At 51.7% G+C, this 17,927-nt stretch overlaps 1 protein-coding gene across 1 annotated transcript in view; it reads left to right on the top strand.

Annotated features, from left to right (window-relative positions):
• Positions 1-17,927, top strand: part of DNAH9 (dynein axonemal heavy chain 9) — a 333,637-nt gene continuing 315,710 nt past the window's right edge. Inside the window, 7 exon segments of the mRNA XM_053893249.1 lie at positions 1-410; positions 8,714-8,910; positions 10,866-11,024; positions 12,075-12,205; positions 17,270-17,379; positions 17,381-17,428; positions 17,430-17,483. Of these exon segments, the coding sequence (XP_053749224.1) occupies positions 18-410; positions 8,714-8,910; positions 10,866-11,024; positions 12,075-12,205; positions 17,270-17,379; positions 17,381-17,428; positions 17,430-17,483 (1,092 nt within the window). The 5' untranslated portion in view covers positions 1-17.

Raw genomic sequence — 17,927 nt, 5'->3', positions numbered from 1 at the left:
GCCGGCAGGAGCGCGCGATGCCGGGAGCTGAGGAAGCGGACCCGGAGCCCGGCGCCGACCCGCGCCTGCGACTCCTGGGGGCCTACGTGGCCCGGAGCCTGCGGCCGGCCGCCGGCGCCTGGGAGCGCTGCGCGGGCACGGCCGAGGCGGAGCGGCTGCTGCACGCCTTCCTGGGCCGCGAGGATGCGGGGAGCCCGCAGCCGCTGCTGGTGGTGCGGCCCGGGCCGGGGGGCCTGGCGCTGCGACCCGGGCTGGACGCGGGGCCCGAGGCCGGCCCGCCTCGCGCCAAGGGGCTTTTCTTCCTGCGCACCGGGCCGGAGCCGCCGGGGCCCCGCAGCCTCCGCGGCGCCGTGCTGTGCGGGGACGTGCCCGCCGCCCCTCTGGAGCATCTGGCCGCCCTGTTCTCTCAGGTGAGGGTGGGCAGGTTGCGGGGCGCCGGCAGCCACTGGGAGGGGGAGGGGGAGGGGAGGCGGAGCCGGAGGGCGGGGCAGGGGGCGGGGCCAGAGGGGAGGGGCCCCAAGCCCAGAGCCCACGTGCGACCTGGGGGCGAGCTGGGGCCACCTGGGAAGGGGCCAGGTCAGAGTGAGAAGCTGAATGGGCTGCGATTTCCTCCAGTCCCGGTCTGGGACCAAGCCAACGTCGAGGGGAGGCTGGAGGCAGGAGGGCCTGGTGGGTCCTGACCATTTCTTAATCCCTCTGTAAACAGGCACAGGGAAAGACAGTGGTGACCAAGGGGTCATCTCTATGGGGTCAGGGAGGTAACGGAAGTGAAAGGCTCTATATACACAGTGCTTACCTACGAGGGGAGTTAAAGCGGGTGGTGGTTTGGTTTTGATTTCACCTCATCCGTGAATACCCAGTGTCAGCCACGTGCCAAGATAAGAAGTTGGGGCATCCATTTGGAAATGTCCAACAGGTGCCCACAGGTGTTTGGAGGGGGGAGGGGTCTGCCCTGAGCTCAGGGAGGAAGATGTCCAGAGTCGTGGATTATAGAGTACTTGTGTGAGGCCACAGGCAAAGCGGGGACAGTGCAGATTTCAGAGAGGGTGCCCAAGGTGAGATTCTTGGGACATTGAGACCTTTCTGGAACGGGAGTAATTTTCCCTGTAAGTTGTGTGTGTGTGTTTGGGGAGGCTGTTTTGTGTGATAGAGGCCATAGGGAATACCAGAAAAACAGAAGACACAATCCTACCCATGAAATTGATCCTCTATTTCAAATACAGTAAAACCTTGGATCGCGAGTAACTTGTTCTGCGAGTGTTCCGCAAGAGGAGCAAACATTTCTAATACATTTTAACTTGATAAACGAGCAATGTCTTGCAACATAAGTAGTACGCGACGCGGGTTGTCACATGATCACAAAGAGCCAATGGTTCTTCTCTCTCTCTCTCTCTTGTTCTCTCGCTCACTGTGGGATTGTGGGTGATTGTCAACACAATGTCACAATTCCCCGACATCCTCAAAAGGAGGCAATAGCAAGTGTCGTTGGATAGGTTCCTTGTTACGGTTGCACAAAAAGAAAAAGATTCCACCGAGCCAATAGATAGCCCTGATTCTGTTAGCGATAGTGAACGTCATCCTACACAATAACCCTCCTCTCTCTTGTCTCCTTCGCACCCACCATGAAGGTGTTCAAAGGTAAGTGCAGGTGAATTTGTTTCTTTTTCTTTGTATTATGTATTTTCTTTATTATTTTGTGTTATATTTACAGTATTGCGATTTTTATATGAATATTTTTGGGTTGTGGAACAAATCATCTGAGTTCCCACTCTTTCTTATGGGGAAATTTGCTTTGATATACTCGTGCTTTGGATTACGAGCATGCTTCTGGAACGAATTATGCTCTGCTCGCAAACCAAGGTTTTGCTGTATTGAAAACTCGTACGCCTGGGGTGGAGGTAGAATTTACCTAGAGTTGGCCCCAGTGCTGGAGCCGGGTCCTGGAGGCTCCCTGCTAGGCCAGATGTTAGCCTTTTAGTTGCTTTACCAGGAAGCTCTGGGAAGGGATTATGGCAGGGAAGGAGCACGGGGGACAGAGTCACCCTCGGGAAGCCCAGAGAAGCTAGGTTTCTCAGTAGATCAGGATGCACTTCAGTCTTTTAACAACCAGCATGGCTTTACTGCTGTGCATTGTCTGAACACCCTCACTACAGAGATCTAAGCTTGGATCAAGTCCCCTTGTGAATGATGATGACAGAAGGAAGTGCCACTGTGATCAGAGGAGAGAGGTATGCATGTGGTCTGAGAGCCACGCTTAGCCTCAGGTGTCGAACTGGCTCCTGAACAGGAAGGAAGGTTAGGGTAAATGGATGTCAAGGTAAATTTCAAGGGACTGGGAGCAGACTGAGCCAAGGTTCAGACATGGCGCTACACTTAGTACGTGTGGAGGGCAGCGGGTCAATCTCAGAGCAGGATCAGGCCCGAGGAAATGTATCCAGCGGGCAAACATAATTGTAAAATAATCCAAGCCCTCAAACATTCCAGAATTTTCATTGGTGCATTGAACGAGATTGGAAACAAACTGAATGTTTATCGACAGGGGACCGGGCAAATGAAGGAAGGTCAGGCTATAATTAAACGGAAGAGTTGGTAGGGCGCCTGGGTGGCTCAGTTGGTTAAGCGTTGGACTTGGGCTCAGGTCATGATGTCACAGTTCATGAGTTTGAGCCCCGCGTCGGGCTCTGTGGTAGCAGCGAAGAGCCCACTTGGGATTCTCGCTCTCTCCTCTCTCTCTCTGCCCTTCCCCCCCTTGTGCTTTCTCTCTCCCTTTCAAAACAAACACATAAACTTTGAAAAAATAAATAAATAAAAGGAATAATTGCTATGGAACAGTCCTTAAGGTAATTTATATTTATTGTGGGGGAAAAAAAAACCCACACAAGATAAAATTCACTCTCTCAATAATTTCCAAGTGTACAGGCTGACACCTGTGAACCCCCCACACACTGTTGTGCCGCAAATCCCCGGGAACCCCCACCATCCTGCTTGACTGAAAGCCGGTACGCGCCGAACAAACCCCCAGGTCCACCTTTCCGAGGGCCCTGGCATTCCCCCCACCCACCCCATTCTACTTTCTGTTCCCATGACCTTGACCACTCTGGGTACCTCATATGAATGGAGTCGTGCAGCATTTAGCTTCTTGTCACTGGCTTACTTCATTTAGCATAATGTCCTCGTGGTTCATCCATGGTTGTAGCAGGTGTCAGAACCGTCTTCCTTTTTAAGGCTGAGTACTATCCCATTTTATGTATACGTCGCCTTTTGTGTATCCATTCACCCATGGAGGGAAGTTCTTTCCCCTCTTGGCTAGTGTGAATAGTGCTGCGATTTAAGATAATTTTTTAAGGTGCAGAATTATAGTATACTATGCTACCATTTCTGCTAAAAAGAAGAAGGAGGGAGGGAGGAAAGAAGGGGGAAGGAAGCAAGGAGGAGGGAAAGCGGGAGGGAGGGAGGAAGGAGGGAAAAAAGGAGGGAAGGAAGGAAGGAAGGGAAAAAAGGAAGGAAGGAAGGAAGCAGGGAAGGAAGAAGGGAAGGAAGGAAAGGAAGGAAGGAGGGAAAGAGGAAGGGAAGGAAGGAGGGAGGGAAGGAAGGAAGGAAAGGAAGAAAGGAAGGAAGGATGGAAGGAAGGAGGGAAGGAGGAAGGGAGAGAGGGAGGGAGGAAGGAAGAAAAGGAGGGAAGGAAGGAGGGTAGTAAGGAAGGAAAGAGGGAAAGAAGGAGGGAATGAAAGAGGGAACGGAGGAAAAGAGGGAAGGAGGGAGGGAGGGAGGGAGAGAGGGAGGGAGGAAAGAAGGAAAGAAGGAGGGAAGGAGGGAGGGTAGTAAGGAAGGAAAGAGGGAAAGAAGGAGGGAATGAAAGAGGGAACGGAGGAAAAGAGGGAAGGAGGGAGGGAGAGAGGGATGGAGGATGGACAGATTCACTAACAGAGGAATCCACAGGCCCGAGAAACTAGGTGACTGAGCTGCAGGAGTAGATACAATGCTTGCTTCGCACTGGGAAGCTTTTGCACTTTCAGATTTTGCACCAGGTAAATGTATTATATGTTTTTAAAATCCAAATAAAATATTTACTTTTAGATTACCTTCAGGCCTTAGCATTTCTCGAAGCCGCTAACAGCCATCCATAGGCCATTCAACCACTGTTCCCTCACATACTTCTTTTACTCGCCCTGCTGATCGAAGGCGGTTACAGCCCCCAGCTCACCTCCTGTCCCCTAAGCCCCTCCTTCCCTCCCAGCGCTCCTGCCCCCTCTCCTCTCCCCCTGTGGGCCAGCTTCACTCCTGGTGGCATACTCCCCTCATCCTCCCACACCCGACTCAGCTCACTCAAGCCAAAGGAGCCCTTGTGGCTGAGAGAAGCCCTCTTGTGTTAGGGGGTGGGTGTGGGGTACGATTCCTCCCAACGAGGGAGGAAGCTATACGTTTTAACATTATTTTGTTACACTAGTACAGGGTTTAAAAAAAAATGCATCCAAGGTACGCCTGGGTGGCTCAGTCGGTTGAATGTCCAACTCTCGATTTTGGCTCAGGTCGTGATCCCTGGGTCATGAGATCGAGCCTCGTGTCAGACTCTGCACTGGGCATGAAGCCTGCTTGGGATTCTCTCTCTCTCTCTCTCTCTCTCTCTCTCTCTGCCCCTTCTCTCCTGCTTGAATGTGTGTGCACACTCTCTCTCTCTCAAAATACATACATGATAGATAGATAATAGATTGATAGATAGATAGATAGATAGATAGATAGATTAAATAAAGTAATTAAAAAAGGCATCCAAGCAATGTTTCTTGGAATTGACAGAATTTAGTAACGAGTTTCCTGCTAGTTTCTTCCTCCTCCCGGCCACTTCACTCACTGCTGCCAGGTTATTTTCCCCGAGGTCCGAGACTTGGGTGCCATTTTGAAGTTCTGTGTCTGGGGGAGGGAGCATGGGATATGGAATCTGATGGGCCTGTGTTCGAATCCCGGTTCTGGGCAATGCATCATTGTCATGTGACCTCTGCGGCCAGGGTCAAACGATCGTGCAGGACGGTCATGGAATTTAGAAACAGTACATGAGGACACCCGGAATGGTGTGCTGTGTTGTAGGTTTGCCCTACAGGACAAGAATTCTTGTCCCTCGATACCCCACTGAAAAGCGTCCTCATTCCTCTGACCCCTCCTTGTCACCTGGCCCTAACCCATCCCCGCTGTCCCTGGAGGACTCAGCTGTGTGTCTGTCCCCACAGCCTCTCCATCTCTGAGCCTTCGCTCCTCCTTGCTGCTTCTAGACTCGTGTAGAAAAACCTCCGCTTGGATCTTACGCCATCAGACAAAACCCGCCCTCTCCCGTCTCACTGCTGCGTCATGTACTGACGGCCCTGCCCCCGGCTCACTGTGACTCTTTCCAACATCACTCCTACCTTACCACCTGGCTGCTTCATCAGATGCAGGAAGGATCCTTCCAATAAGCCGGCCTCCGGGGTCCTTGAAACTTCCTCCTCTAACGATGTTGCCTACCTCTCTACTGTGGCTGTTCCCAGACCTCCCATTCCAAACCACCCCCTCAGGATCCCACATCAGGGACCTCTTTCTCCTGTTGCTACAGAAGGACCGTGTGCCGTCCCCGGGTGGCAACCCCAAGACTAAAAGCTCCACCTTTGCTCCGAATCCCGTCCATTCTCGTTTCCTTGAAGAGGTCACGCCAACGACTCTCCCCTCTCTCCTACATTCTTGGTTTTTCCTTCCCCACCAGGTAACTCCCGTCAGACAGAATCCTCATTCTTCCTGGCAGCTCTCGTCCTTTTTTCTGTGGTCCCCTCGACGGCAGAATGCCTGGGATTCGTGTCTGTTCTCGCTGGGCCCCATCTTCTTCCTGTTTTAGCCTGCGGTCACCCCCACGTCGCATGGAAGACAAAGTGAAGAGCTCGTCGGCGTTACCAGGACGCCGGATGCTTCAGCAGTCCTCTTCTGGTTGGACCTGTGAGCGGCCTTTGGCTTTCAGGACACCAGTCTTCTGACATCGCAATGGCCATTCCTTTCCATCAATGGCACCTGCCAGCTTCCTAACACTGGAGAGCCCTTGGGCTCACTGCTTGGACACCCCCTCCTCTCTATCTGTCCTCAGATTCTCGGGAGCAGTCATTCACACCCCCCCACCCCAGAGTTTCACAAACCACCTGATTCTGATATTGCTGTCCCCAGCCTTTGCTTCTCTGAAATCCCAACTGCCATAGCCAGCTACCTTCTGTCTATAATATACGTCCCCCGAGGATCTGCACAGCTCTCTCCCTGTCCTCCCCAGTTTTTGTTTAAATGTGACCTTCTCAATCAAGCCTGCACCAATCAGTCCATCTGTCACTGTAAACTCTCTTGATCGTCCTCCCCTGCTTTGTTGTTATCCTTTCTTGCAGAACGTTCCGTTGATGGACTGTCTCTCCCCTGAACTTCATGAGCTCAGGAATTCTTGTCTGTTTTGTTCATTGACATACCTTCCCAGCACCTAGAACACGATTAGCATATAGATGGTTAATAAATATTTATTGAATAAATGAAGGAGTAGCTTTTCGTTTCATAGAAAGTTCATGTTCATTATTTTTCTCTCACTCAGAGCTCTCAAAAATCCGGTGCAAGCTCACTTACCAGTTTTTCTTCAGACCGCGTACGTTCAATTATTCTGTGAACCTCTATGGAGTGCTTCCTCTATGCCAGGCCTTATGGAGGACTGTGGGTATAAAAAGACCAGATGAGATACAGTCCCTGCCTCTGAGATCCTAAGAATATTTCTCTTCATTCTCTCTTTCCTCTTGGGCCTTCTGCCCTGGGTCCAAAAGGGTCCTTTCTTTCCTTCCTTCCTTCCTTCCTTCCTTCCTTCCTTTCTTTCTTTTTAATAAATGTCTGTTTATTTTGGGGAGAGAGTGTGTGCGAGTGGGGGAGGGGCAGAGAGAGAGGGGGACAGAGGATCTGAAGTGGTTTCTGCATGGATAGCAGAGAGCCCCATGCAGGGCACAGACTCACAAACTGTGAGGCCATGACCTGAGCTGAAGTTGGATCCTCAACCAGCTGAGCCGCCCAGGCACCCCGCTCCCCCCCCACCCCGAGCATCCTTTCTCAACATGAATGAGTGGGACTTGATTTGTGACATCTTCTCTGTTGGCACTCCCTGTCCACCTGCTGTTATAAATTCTCAGTTCAGTGATTGTTTCCAGACAGGCCAGGCAAGGCTCACCCTCTTCGATTTCACCTGCCAGGTCTAGGTGTCCCATTTCGTAGCCACATGGACTCTGGTCATTCATAGAACCCAACCAGCCATATGAGTTTCTATTGTCATTATTTCCTTGGTTCTTCCTTATCCCATTTCCCGATCATCTGGGTTTCTCTCTCTCTCTCTCTCTCTCTCTCTCTCTCTCTCTCTCATCCCTTTCCTTCAGCTGTGAGATGTTCCTAGTAGGTTCTATCAACTACAACTTTTTAAGTTGCTAGTGATCAAAACCTCCACGTGAAGTAGCTAAGAAAATTCTGGAGCGGCTTGATTCAGGAGCTCTAATGATGTCAGAGGACATGGGCTTTTCTCCATCTATAAAGTGTCTTTTCTGCATATTGACCCTATTTTTTTAAAAATTTTTTTAATGTTTATTTATTTTAGAGACAGAGCACAAGCAGGGGAGGGGCAGAGAGAGACAGAGAGACAGAATTTGAAGCAGGCTGCAGGCTCTGAGCTGTCAGCACAGAGCCCGATATGGGGCACAAACTCACAGACCGTGAGATCGTGACCTGAGCCGAAGTCGGACGCTCGACCAACTGAGTCACCCAGGCACCCCCATATTGGCCTTATTCTAAGGCTCCATATGTTGGCAAGGTGGCCACAATCGTTCTGGACTCCTAGAAGAGAGAAAACTCTCTTTGTCAAAAAGTTCAGATGCGAGACTTTGGCCTGACTCGCATTGGCTCAGATTTGTTCACATCCCGCCTCTGGACCTAGAAATGAGTACCAAAAAAAGAGGAACCCTACTGGGTGGCCCAAACCAACAAATGTTCACCCTACAGGTAGATTTAAGATCCTCAACTTGGCTTGCTTTTTTAACACGCCCTGGTCATAACACCTGTAGACAGATGGGCTTCCTTACCCACATTCGTCCTATATTTTGACATTTTCAATTGCCTCCTATTCACCCTGCTCATGACGGAGGGGCTTCTGCCCAAGAGTTCTGGGGATGGCCAAGCACACGACATTGGACAGATGATCCTGATGGCGGCTTATCAGTTACCTAGACTCACAGCCCAGAGGAGGAGGTGGGAGAGGATACTGTGTCCCTCGGGAGTTGGGCTTGGGACCACAATGAACAACCACGGGGCTATGGGAGGCAAGCTTGGGGTGGGGGGATCCAGATGGTGGGGTGCCCACCAGCCCCGGTGGGAGGATAGGACTGGCTTGTTTGAGGAAGTCCACTGGCTGGCAGGGGGTCGAAGCCCACTACTCAGAATTAAGTGGCAACCGCGCCCATCCCCTTGACGAAGACGGCTGTCTGGCCAAGGGGACTCACCTGCAGGTGGGCTCTTCGAGACCCTCCCAGTTTTACCAGACGTCAAGGCAATACACACTGTTGGCTCTTAATAGTAGGCCCTACGGCACGGGGGCCTGCAAAAGGTTGCGGGTGGCCTTCTGGGCCATTCTAAGATAGTCTTTCCTGAAGGCGTCAGAAGAATTCCCACCTTCCCTTCCCGCGTGCTTCCGTTCCAGGTGGTCGTCCCTGTCCTGGCCAATGAGAAGAATCACCGAGGCTGGCCCCACGTGGTATGTCAAGATGTCCAGCGGCACGCCCACGGCCTGCAGGGCGACCTCCTGGTTATCCTGGAGCAGGTGAACGGGAAGACTGTGCTGCCTCTTCCGGCAGGCGCCGACGAAGTGGGGTTTGTGGATTCTGACAGCGACAGTGCGTAAGTACCGCCAGCCTGGCCGTAGGGGCCTCCGAGATAGGGGAGATGCCGGTTTGTCTGAGTGTTTTCTTTACGACTTCTCTGTTCCCGGCTCCGCACACCTCCTGGTTCTGCACGCAAGCCCACCGTCTGCCGTTTGCCAACATCCGCGGACTGCGTGTTTTCCGCGGATTGCCGCCCGTGCCTCTCGCTCCCTGTGCCCGAAGTCCCTGAAGGCCATCACAGCAGCATGGCCCTTTTCTCCCCCACTCAGAATTAGTTCAGGGCCGGGAGCAGCCACACTGATTTGCAGTATTTTGCTCATCAGGACAGCGTCTCATCCTTGGCAAAGACCCAGGTCCGGTCTGGGCAACGGCCGCGCGCATTTACGTGGCACGTAATGTCACAGAACCAGCCTCAGTGGCTCTTGTTACAGTTCGCACCCTCCTCCCCCTGGCAGCTGGAGACTTTTGTCAGATCTCCGGGATTTTTTTCTTTTCCCCCAAACGGACACAAATCTGGCTTTGTTTGAAGTCTATGCCTCTTCGCGTCTGGGTGGGCAGAAAACCCCCAGCCTCTTCTCCTTGGAGGGGGAATGGCTTTCTTTCTGTCCCATGGGGATTGTCTTTTTCCTTTTTCTTTTCAGCCAGCCTGGGTTTCTAAATGATACCTTTTTTATCTTCTATCCAGCACTTCTGTGTGTTTCTGGGAACAGGCCACCTTCCGGTGTGAGTGCCGTCTGCCATATTGCCAGCAGTTTGCAAATGTATTACTGTCAACAGTTGTACGTTCAAGGGCCCGTGATTTGATCTGGAGACTAAGTGTCGCGTGCAATTCCAATGTCCTTTATAATGGGTTTTTGCTATTGGGAAGTAATTTGCTACATATATAATCTGAAGCAATTTCCCAGTTAACTAGAAAACCTAATGTGGCTTAATAAAAGTATTCAATTTTTGAAATAAATAAACTCAAATGACGCTTTCCCTGTTCCTTTTTATATGTTAACATAATAACATTCAGTGTGTGTGTGTGTGTGTGTGTGTGTGTGTAATCATTGCTGGGTTTGTCTCGCTTTGTTCAAATTTGATAATTTCCCGAAAGGCTGGATCACATTTCAGGGAGGTGAGTATCTTTTCCTTTCAATACCTTCTGTAATCACTTGCGACATATCGTTGCTCAGCAAATATGAATTTAATTAAAATAAGCGAAGGTGGGTTTCTGGCGTGAAACACCCAGGCGGTAGATTCTCTTTCTGTGTCGCTTGTGTCCTGGGTTCTTGGCATGAACAGCTGTCTATGAAAGCTTTGTCGAAAGGCCACCAAAATATGTTCTGGACATTTACATCTCTTCCGAAACACCTCTAGCTTTCCTCACTGAAGGATTTTCGAAAAGGTGTAGGAGGGGGAGTGGGGGCCCAGAATGAAATTGCCCGTGGCCTTCAGATGGCTGATTCCCTGCCTCGTGGAGGAGGACGGAGCCTACCTCCTCTTGCTGCAGAAGTCAGAGCCAAGACCAACTGTGGAAATTGGCAGAGAGGTAGATGTGGTTCCGGGTTCAGTGTAGAGACCGACCCTCTCCCAGGACGGGCCGGCCTACCAAGGATCGCACTGCTTTGTCAAGTAGGGAGCTTGCTGACATTGGGGGTACTCAGGCAAGGGGTGGACATTCACCCGAATAGCTTCTGTCCAGTGTATTCCTGCACGGACAGAAAGGCTCGGTGGGATTCAGAGTTCTCAAACCCGTCTTCAGGATGTCGGGGAAGCCCCCAACCTTGAATAATTGCGTACGCGTGCACACGTAAGCGTTTTGTCTGTACTTTTTATTGACTGCGGATCCGAGTCTGTCATCCAACGGAAGTGAACAAAGCCTGGATTCAGTGGAATTTCCCACCTATCTTTGAAAGACTTGGAATTCTGTTTTGGGGACACCTGGAGTTACTTCCAGTAGACCCGGGAGATTTGTCGTGTCTTCCACAGCTTGGATTGCACAGAGAAGTCAGTCATCTATGCCATTGAGTCCGCTGTAATCCAGTGGAGCCGCCGGGTCCAGGGGGTGCTCAAGAGAGAGTCTTCCCAGCCCCTCCTACAAGGGGAGAACCCCACCCCTAGGACGGAGTTGGAGTTCTGGAAGAGCAGGTAGGCGCATGCTCAAATCCTGGGGCGTAGATGTCTTACCGGGGATGATGGTGGCCTGGGGGGAAGGGGCAGCCACTGAGTCTGGTCCCACCCCCGGGGACTTTTCACCACTGGTTGGGTCAACACAGGTGTCCCAAGCGCGGGAAAATGCTTAGCTGTCTTTCCTTTCTTGAGCTATGATCTGTCTACCGGCTGACATTTCTTCAAAGGTGCTTTCAACCAAATATAAAAGTAATGAACTCTCCGTCACGTTTTGTCTTCTACTCCTCTATCCCCTCCTCCGTGGACAGTCGAAGCCATATGCACACTTCTTGTTAAAGATCTGGGGTTCTGGCCATTGGCTGCCTGCAAAGCGGCCTTTCCTAGGGCCCAGTCAGTCATCCGGAGGGCTGGAAATCCCATCCTCCAGGGCGTCCCAGCCCCTGAGGGATTCTGGAAAGACCTGACTAGTGCTCCCACTCCTTCCCCCTCCGGCTCTCCTGTTTCCCTGCTTCTGTTTATTGCCGTGCCGAGTACTCCTTCACTGAAAAGGAGACAGAAAGATGTTTGAGGCAGACGCCCCTGTTCTCGCCTTGAACGAGAGTGTCCCTGTCACGTGGCCAGGCGTACCGGTAGGGCTCCGGCCCTCTGTGTGCCCCAGCGCTGAGACGCCCCATCCTCTTGCCTCGTCACTGACCGTTCCTCTGACCTGCTGACGGGCCCTTCTCCGGCAGCTGTGTTCCGACGACACCCCCCGCACCCCGCCTTCCAGACCTTACTGCAAGAGCTAATGACCTCCAGCTGCCGAGATGAGCCGCCAGATGGTCACAGCAGCGTTCGCTGCCGTTACCTCCCGGAGCTGCCCCTTTGAACCCGCGTCCCCGACCCAGGCTTTCGCCCTCACTGTTCCAGGAACAGATGCCCCGCTCTGTGGGGCTGGCTCCGGCCTGTGTGCAAGCACCCGGAGGCAGGGCCCCTCTGTGTCCGGGGGGGGGGGGGGGGGGGGTCATCACAACGTGACTTGCATTTCGCGATGTCCGCCCGGACTCACCCCTCTCCACGGTGTTGTAGGGCTGAAGATCTGGAACACGTTTACAACCAACTGAGAGCGATAAAGGTGAGGGGCATGGCCAGGCTCCTGGACAGAGTCCACAGCAGCTACTTCCCAGCTTTCCAAGCCATGTGCAGAGATGTCGTAGCAGGTGAGGACGCGCGAGTATTTTCAACACGCTGGCGTCGCATTTCTTGTTTAGTGCTGAATTGTCTTCTCCCTCTGCAGTTTTCCGGTCTCTGAAACCCTCCCACCCGACACGGTCTAGCTTGGTGACGAGAGTGCCAAATCTAGAAGCAGGAAAGCAGACACCTTGTGGTCTGTTTGCGTTGCCAAGGCTCTGTGACCCCGGCAAAGTCACCTAACCTCTCTGAGCTTTAGTGCGGAGCGCGGTTGTGGCCCCCGCACTCCCCGCGGAGGCTTCCCTGGGCCGCTGGGGGATGACACAAGTGGAAGTGCTCTCTGACCATGTTGTACTGTGCACGTGCATGTTGTGACCTCTCACCTCTGGATTCCAAGTCCCTCCGCCCCTAGCTCCTTGGAAGAAGTCTCTGTTCCATTTCGAGCTCCGTTCTGCTTTTTTCTGTTCCTGCTGTCGGATGGGACTGGCCATCGGAGCCCCAGACAAGATCGGCCCCTGTCAAAATTGCAGTTAGCAAAGTCTATGATTAGAAGTAGGTAAATTTTTCTCGGGGCTCCCTCTCCCGCCGTCTGTACCCTTTGCTTCTTTCCTCCCTCCTATCAAACCTCCTCCCGCTAGCTCTTCAGCATGGTAGGTCAGAATGTGCTTTTGAAGGCGTCCGTAATTTCATGTGATTCAAGCTTAATTCAAGTGGTGGTTTTTCAAACGTTTTTTTCCTCGATCAGAACTCTTTCTTCAAGTACAATCTACGGAAGTCCACAATGTAAAACTAACCAAGCTACATTTGCTCTGTTAAAGAGGGGAGCGTCCTGTGTCCAGACCCCACTGGTCTACCCCTGCCCCACCATCTCAGCCCCACGGCGTGGGGTTTGGAAACCACTCAGCTCAAGGAATAAAGGTCCCAGTGGTGGGGGTTCCGATATGTGCTAACTAACAGAGGAGAGTGGCCGTAAGTGACTAGTCTTTGAGGTCCTTTTGGGCCCTAAAATATTATCACAGACATCACTCTGCCAACACATAAAGCTGGCTTGGAACAAGATCCCTCTTGGGGGCCCCCGATTATTGCTTCTCAGAGAGGTTTTGTGTCCCAGAGGAACCAGCCATTGTTCCCAAGTTATACTGTAGTTCAGATGGGACAGGTGTCCCCAAAAGTGGATGCGTGCCACCACCACTGTGATTGTGGGAGACGTATGGACAGGTATGTTTGAAAGCGTGTTAAACGGTTGGGGCCGCCGGGTGGCTCAGTCGGTGAAGCGTCCGACTTCCGCTCAGGTCACGATCTCACGGTCCATGAGTTCGAGCCCCACGTCGGGCTCCGAACTGACGTCTTAGAGCCTGGATCCTGCTTCGGATTCTGTGTCTCCCTCTCTCTCTGTTCCTCCCTTGCTCATGCTCTGTCTCTCTCTCTCTCCTTCAAAAATAAATAAAAACATGAAAAAAAAATTTTTTTTTAATTTTTTTTTAACGTTTATTTATTTTTGAGACAGAGAGAGACAGAGCATGAATGGGGGAGGGGCAGAGAGAGAGGGAGACACAGAATCGGAAGCAGGCTCCAGGCTCTGAGCCATCAGCCCAGAGCCCGACGCGGGGCTCGAACTCACGGACCGTGAGATCGTGACCTGAGCTGAAGTCGGACGCTTAACCGACTGCACCACCCAGGCGCCCCGAAAAAAAATTTAAGTGTGTCAAAGGGCAACTGCTTTTGGCAAGTGATGCCAGTTTTCTGTTTGTGGTAGTGATTCAAAGTTTTCATCTAATATTTTATTCAGGTTAAAATGTGCATCAACTTTGAGAAAAGCACTCAGTAAGGAATATTACAGGTTGTATGCAGGCACGACAGCTACCATAAAGGAGACCTGGAAATGACTGACGTTCGGGGCCCTGAAATAAAATGACACGCGCTAAAAGTATATTTACGAGTCCGTTATTTAGAGCCCCAAATATATTTTGCACATTAATAGATTAATAGACTATAATCATTCTGCTTGATTAATAGTTATAAAAGATTTGGTTTCCCGGGTGGGCTTCAGAAAGCTCTTTGCAGTCGAGTAAATGCTGGCAATGAGAAGAAAGGAGAAAAAAACAATACCGTCATCATGATCACGGATAAACACGACAGCAAAATTAGAAATCCTTGAAACATATGTAACTCAATTCTGATGATGCAAGAAAAGGAATTTTGATTATAGGAGTTAGGCAAAGACTTGGTCAGAAATTTTGATGGGGTCTTCTGAGAATAAAAAGATTTTAGAGGGGCGCCTGGCTGGCCCCGTCGGTAGAGCGCGTGACTAGATCTGGGGGTCGTGAGCTCCAGCCTCACATTGGGTGTAGAGGTTACTTAAAAATAAAATCTTTGAAAAAATTTTTTAAAAGATTTTGGAGGCTGGCAGTTAGTTTTCCCATTTCCGATTTAATTTCAGAGCATCTTTCTTTTTTTTTTTATTTTTAAGATGTTTTTATTTATTTTTGAGAGAGAGACAGAGCGAGTGGGAGAGGGGCAGAGAGAGAGAGGGAGAGGGAGACACAGAATCTGAAGCAGGCTCCAGGCTCTGAGCTGTCAGCACAGAGCCCAACGCGGGGCTCGAACTCACAGACCGCGAGATCACGACCTGAGCTGAAGTTGGACGCTTAACTGACTGAGCCACCCAGGCACCCCAAAGAGCATCTGTCTTTCTTGAACCTAAAGAGACCCACTATGAATGTTAGTTGTCTTAGTCATGAGCAGGGTAGTTCCTGGGCTCACTGATGGACTGAAGAGAACGAGAGGAAAAGAAACATTCCTGGATCAGTGGGCGCAAATTGGAAAATGATGCAAAGTAAAGAGGGGAGTTAAAGGGGTGGAGAAACAGTGTGGAACAAGATTGTCAGCAGTGGAAGGAAACCTTGGGAAAAAAGGAAGCCAACAGGTCCCTGCAGGAGCATTCTAGTCTCTGGCCACCAGGGGCAGGATTGGCATAGTACAGCCTGGTCACCAGTCTGGCTCTTTGTTGGTGGCAATGTGTGCAGGTCAGTGGCCAGAGGTGGGCTGGAGCCAATGGGGACTGGCCATCAGGTTCTTGAGAACCTGCTGTCTGCAACTCTTTTCAATCCCCCCTCCCAACACTCAGAAAAGTCGAGCTGGTAGCTTGAAATCTGACATGGTGGGAATGTCAGCAGTATCTACGCCATGGAAATTGGCAAGTGCTACACGTAACAAAGGCTTTGGTCCCAGAAGAGCCTGTTATGACTGAGCTGCTTATGTTTCACCCACCTTTGTTCATTTCTTTCTTCATCTGCCTTGTGAGCTAAGTTGTGACCACGCCCTGGACTGGACGAGCCAACCCTCAAATACCGTGCTCTTAAAAATCAGGGGAATGCCTATTTATGTGATTAAAGAAAGGTTTGCTTTTTTGGGAGGGGGTGGGGGGAAGGTATCGTAAAGAGAAAGCTTCTCTGGCCCGATGTCCTCAGCCTCCTTCCTCCCCATGTGTCTGAACACTAGGGCATGTGCCCATTAGCATGGCTGCTGGAGCTGCGTCTCCCCCACCCCCACACGGCGGTTTTGATGTTCTCACCAACCCCTCCCATCAACTTACTGTGATATTTGACTTTCAACCATTCAACACACACACGACTTCCCGTTGGAGATATAAAGTGCAAACGTACACGCATTGCAAACTCCTGGCGGGGTGAGCCCCGCGGCCATCAAGCCAGGGTTCAGCCCCACAAACCTGGGGTGATCTTGCTTTTGTTCCGCTATAACCGTGGGAAGAAGACCCTAGGCATGGTGGGCAGGTCTTAACTTCTTCACTCGTGATGGGAGAGTAACGAAGCTCCTGCCCGGGGTCTGCTATGAGATGGGATACGTCTAGTGAATGGATCAGTGCCTGGCACACGGAACCTTCACTAAATAGGTACATTTTGGGTTTCCTTTAGGATGAATGAGTGCGGAGCCTGTAAGATAACAAAGGCCATGATCACGCATCATAGCGCCTGATTATCTGCCCAGGAAAGAACTTTATAAATGGCCCTTCCCGGGATACTTTGCTCAGTGGGCTTCTTCACTGCCTCTGTGGTGATATGCAGAGTTAGTCCCCCACCCACTGGGTTTCCTACTTTCCCTTCTCTCCGTCACCACAAGGTGACTAGTGAAAGGCACCTGTCTTTCCTTGGCTGTGGTCAAAGGAAGTGGTGGGGAGATTTTCCTGGCTTTGAGATCCAGCAGAACCCCGCCATCATCAGTCTGTGTTATTTCTCTCTCCCCACCTGCCTCCCCCTCGGTACGGGCTCAGTGAGATACTTGATTAGCAAAATGTTTATCAGGGACGTGACCTTTCCTGGGACACTCCCCTTGTGCTGCCTACAGACCTTCGCAAGAATTCTTTAAATTAGCTCCTGTTCCGCCTCTTTCTGAGGTTAGAGCGACTCGCCGTGCCCAAGGTCACACATCAGGGAAGCGTCTGGGTTGGCATTTGGAGGTAGATCTTTCTGACTCTAAAACTTGTCCTTCCAATCATCTACTTTGTATGGCGTTGGCCAGCAGCAAAGTATCTTCTCCACACAGGGCACCGGACTGGGGCCAGCAGAGCCAGGGAGGTGTCCAGATACGGGACTTTTGTAAGACAGACTCCTCAGACCATTATTTCAGCTGTCCAGAGCTCTCCAGGTCTCAGTGTTTCCTCAAAAGAGCTGGAAAGTTTGGGACGCCTGGGTGGCTCAAGTCAGTTAAGGAATCCGACTCTTGATTTCGGCTCAGGTCATGATCTTATGGTTCGTGAGATCGAGCCCCGCGTCGGGCTCTGCGCTGACAGCACGGAGCCTGCTTGGGATTCTCTGTCTCTGTCTCCCCGCCCCACCCCGCCATCTCTCTGCCCCTCCCCCACCTGTGCTCTATCCCTCTCTCAAAATAAATTAAAAATAAAAATTAAAAAAAAAGAGCTAGAAAGTTCTCGGGGACCAGCTTCCTCTGCTCTCCTCTAGTTTAAGCAGAAATGGCAGCCACCGCTCCCCGGAAGCTTCCGTCCAGGCACCAGGGCTCCACTCGGTAGGCATGAGCCCCAAGCGGGGAAGGTGACCATCTCCAATCCCTTCCAGCTCTGACAGAGGCGCAGGACATCCGGACACACCTGATGCCACTCTCCCGCCACCTGGAGATCCTCGAGAGCCTGGGAGTTCCGGAGGTGAAACCACGGCTGCGGCCTCTGGCTCCATGTGGTGTGTCTGATCTGGGCCACGTGCGGGTCCTACCGCTCCCCCAGGGCGGCTCACGGTGCTGCTCCAGGAAATCTGCAATCTCCTCATCCAGCAGGTTAGCCGTCGGGGGCTCCTGACAACCCCCCCACTGCCCCCGCCAGGGGGCTGGCACCGGGTCACAGGGAAGAGGAGAGGGTGCGTTTCCTTCAGGGCAGGGAAATCATTCAAGTCGGAGGAGTCTCACACTTAAATTGTGTTACTGTCACCTGCCAGTAACTCCCAAGGTGTTCTCAGTAGTGCTAGAATCTTGGGAGGACCGGTCTTCCTTTCCCCTCTGCCCAAGTCCCGGGGTCAGGCACAGGGTGGGTGTGGTGAGTCTTGACCTCCTTAGTGATCAGTGCCCAGGGTCAACAGGGAAGCCCAACACTTAAGAATGCTGCCCCGAGAGCCAGGCGTCCTTGTGCCTAATTCTGAGTCACCACTGGTTAGCCGTGTGTGCCTGGGCAAGTGACGTATCTGCTCTGTGCCTCACATTCCCCACTGTGCAATGGGAAAAAGC

This window comes from Panthera pardus, unplaced genomic scaffold (genome assembly GCF_024362965.1).
Source record: "Panthera pardus isolate Hobbes unplaced genomic scaffold, ASM2436296v1 HiC_scaffold_3, whole genome shotgun sequence".
NCBI lineage: Eukaryota > Metazoa > Chordata > Mammalia > Carnivora > Felidae > Panthera > Panthera pardus.
Note: the sequence above shows the minus strand (reverse complement) of the source record. Positions and strands in the feature narration are given on the sequence as shown.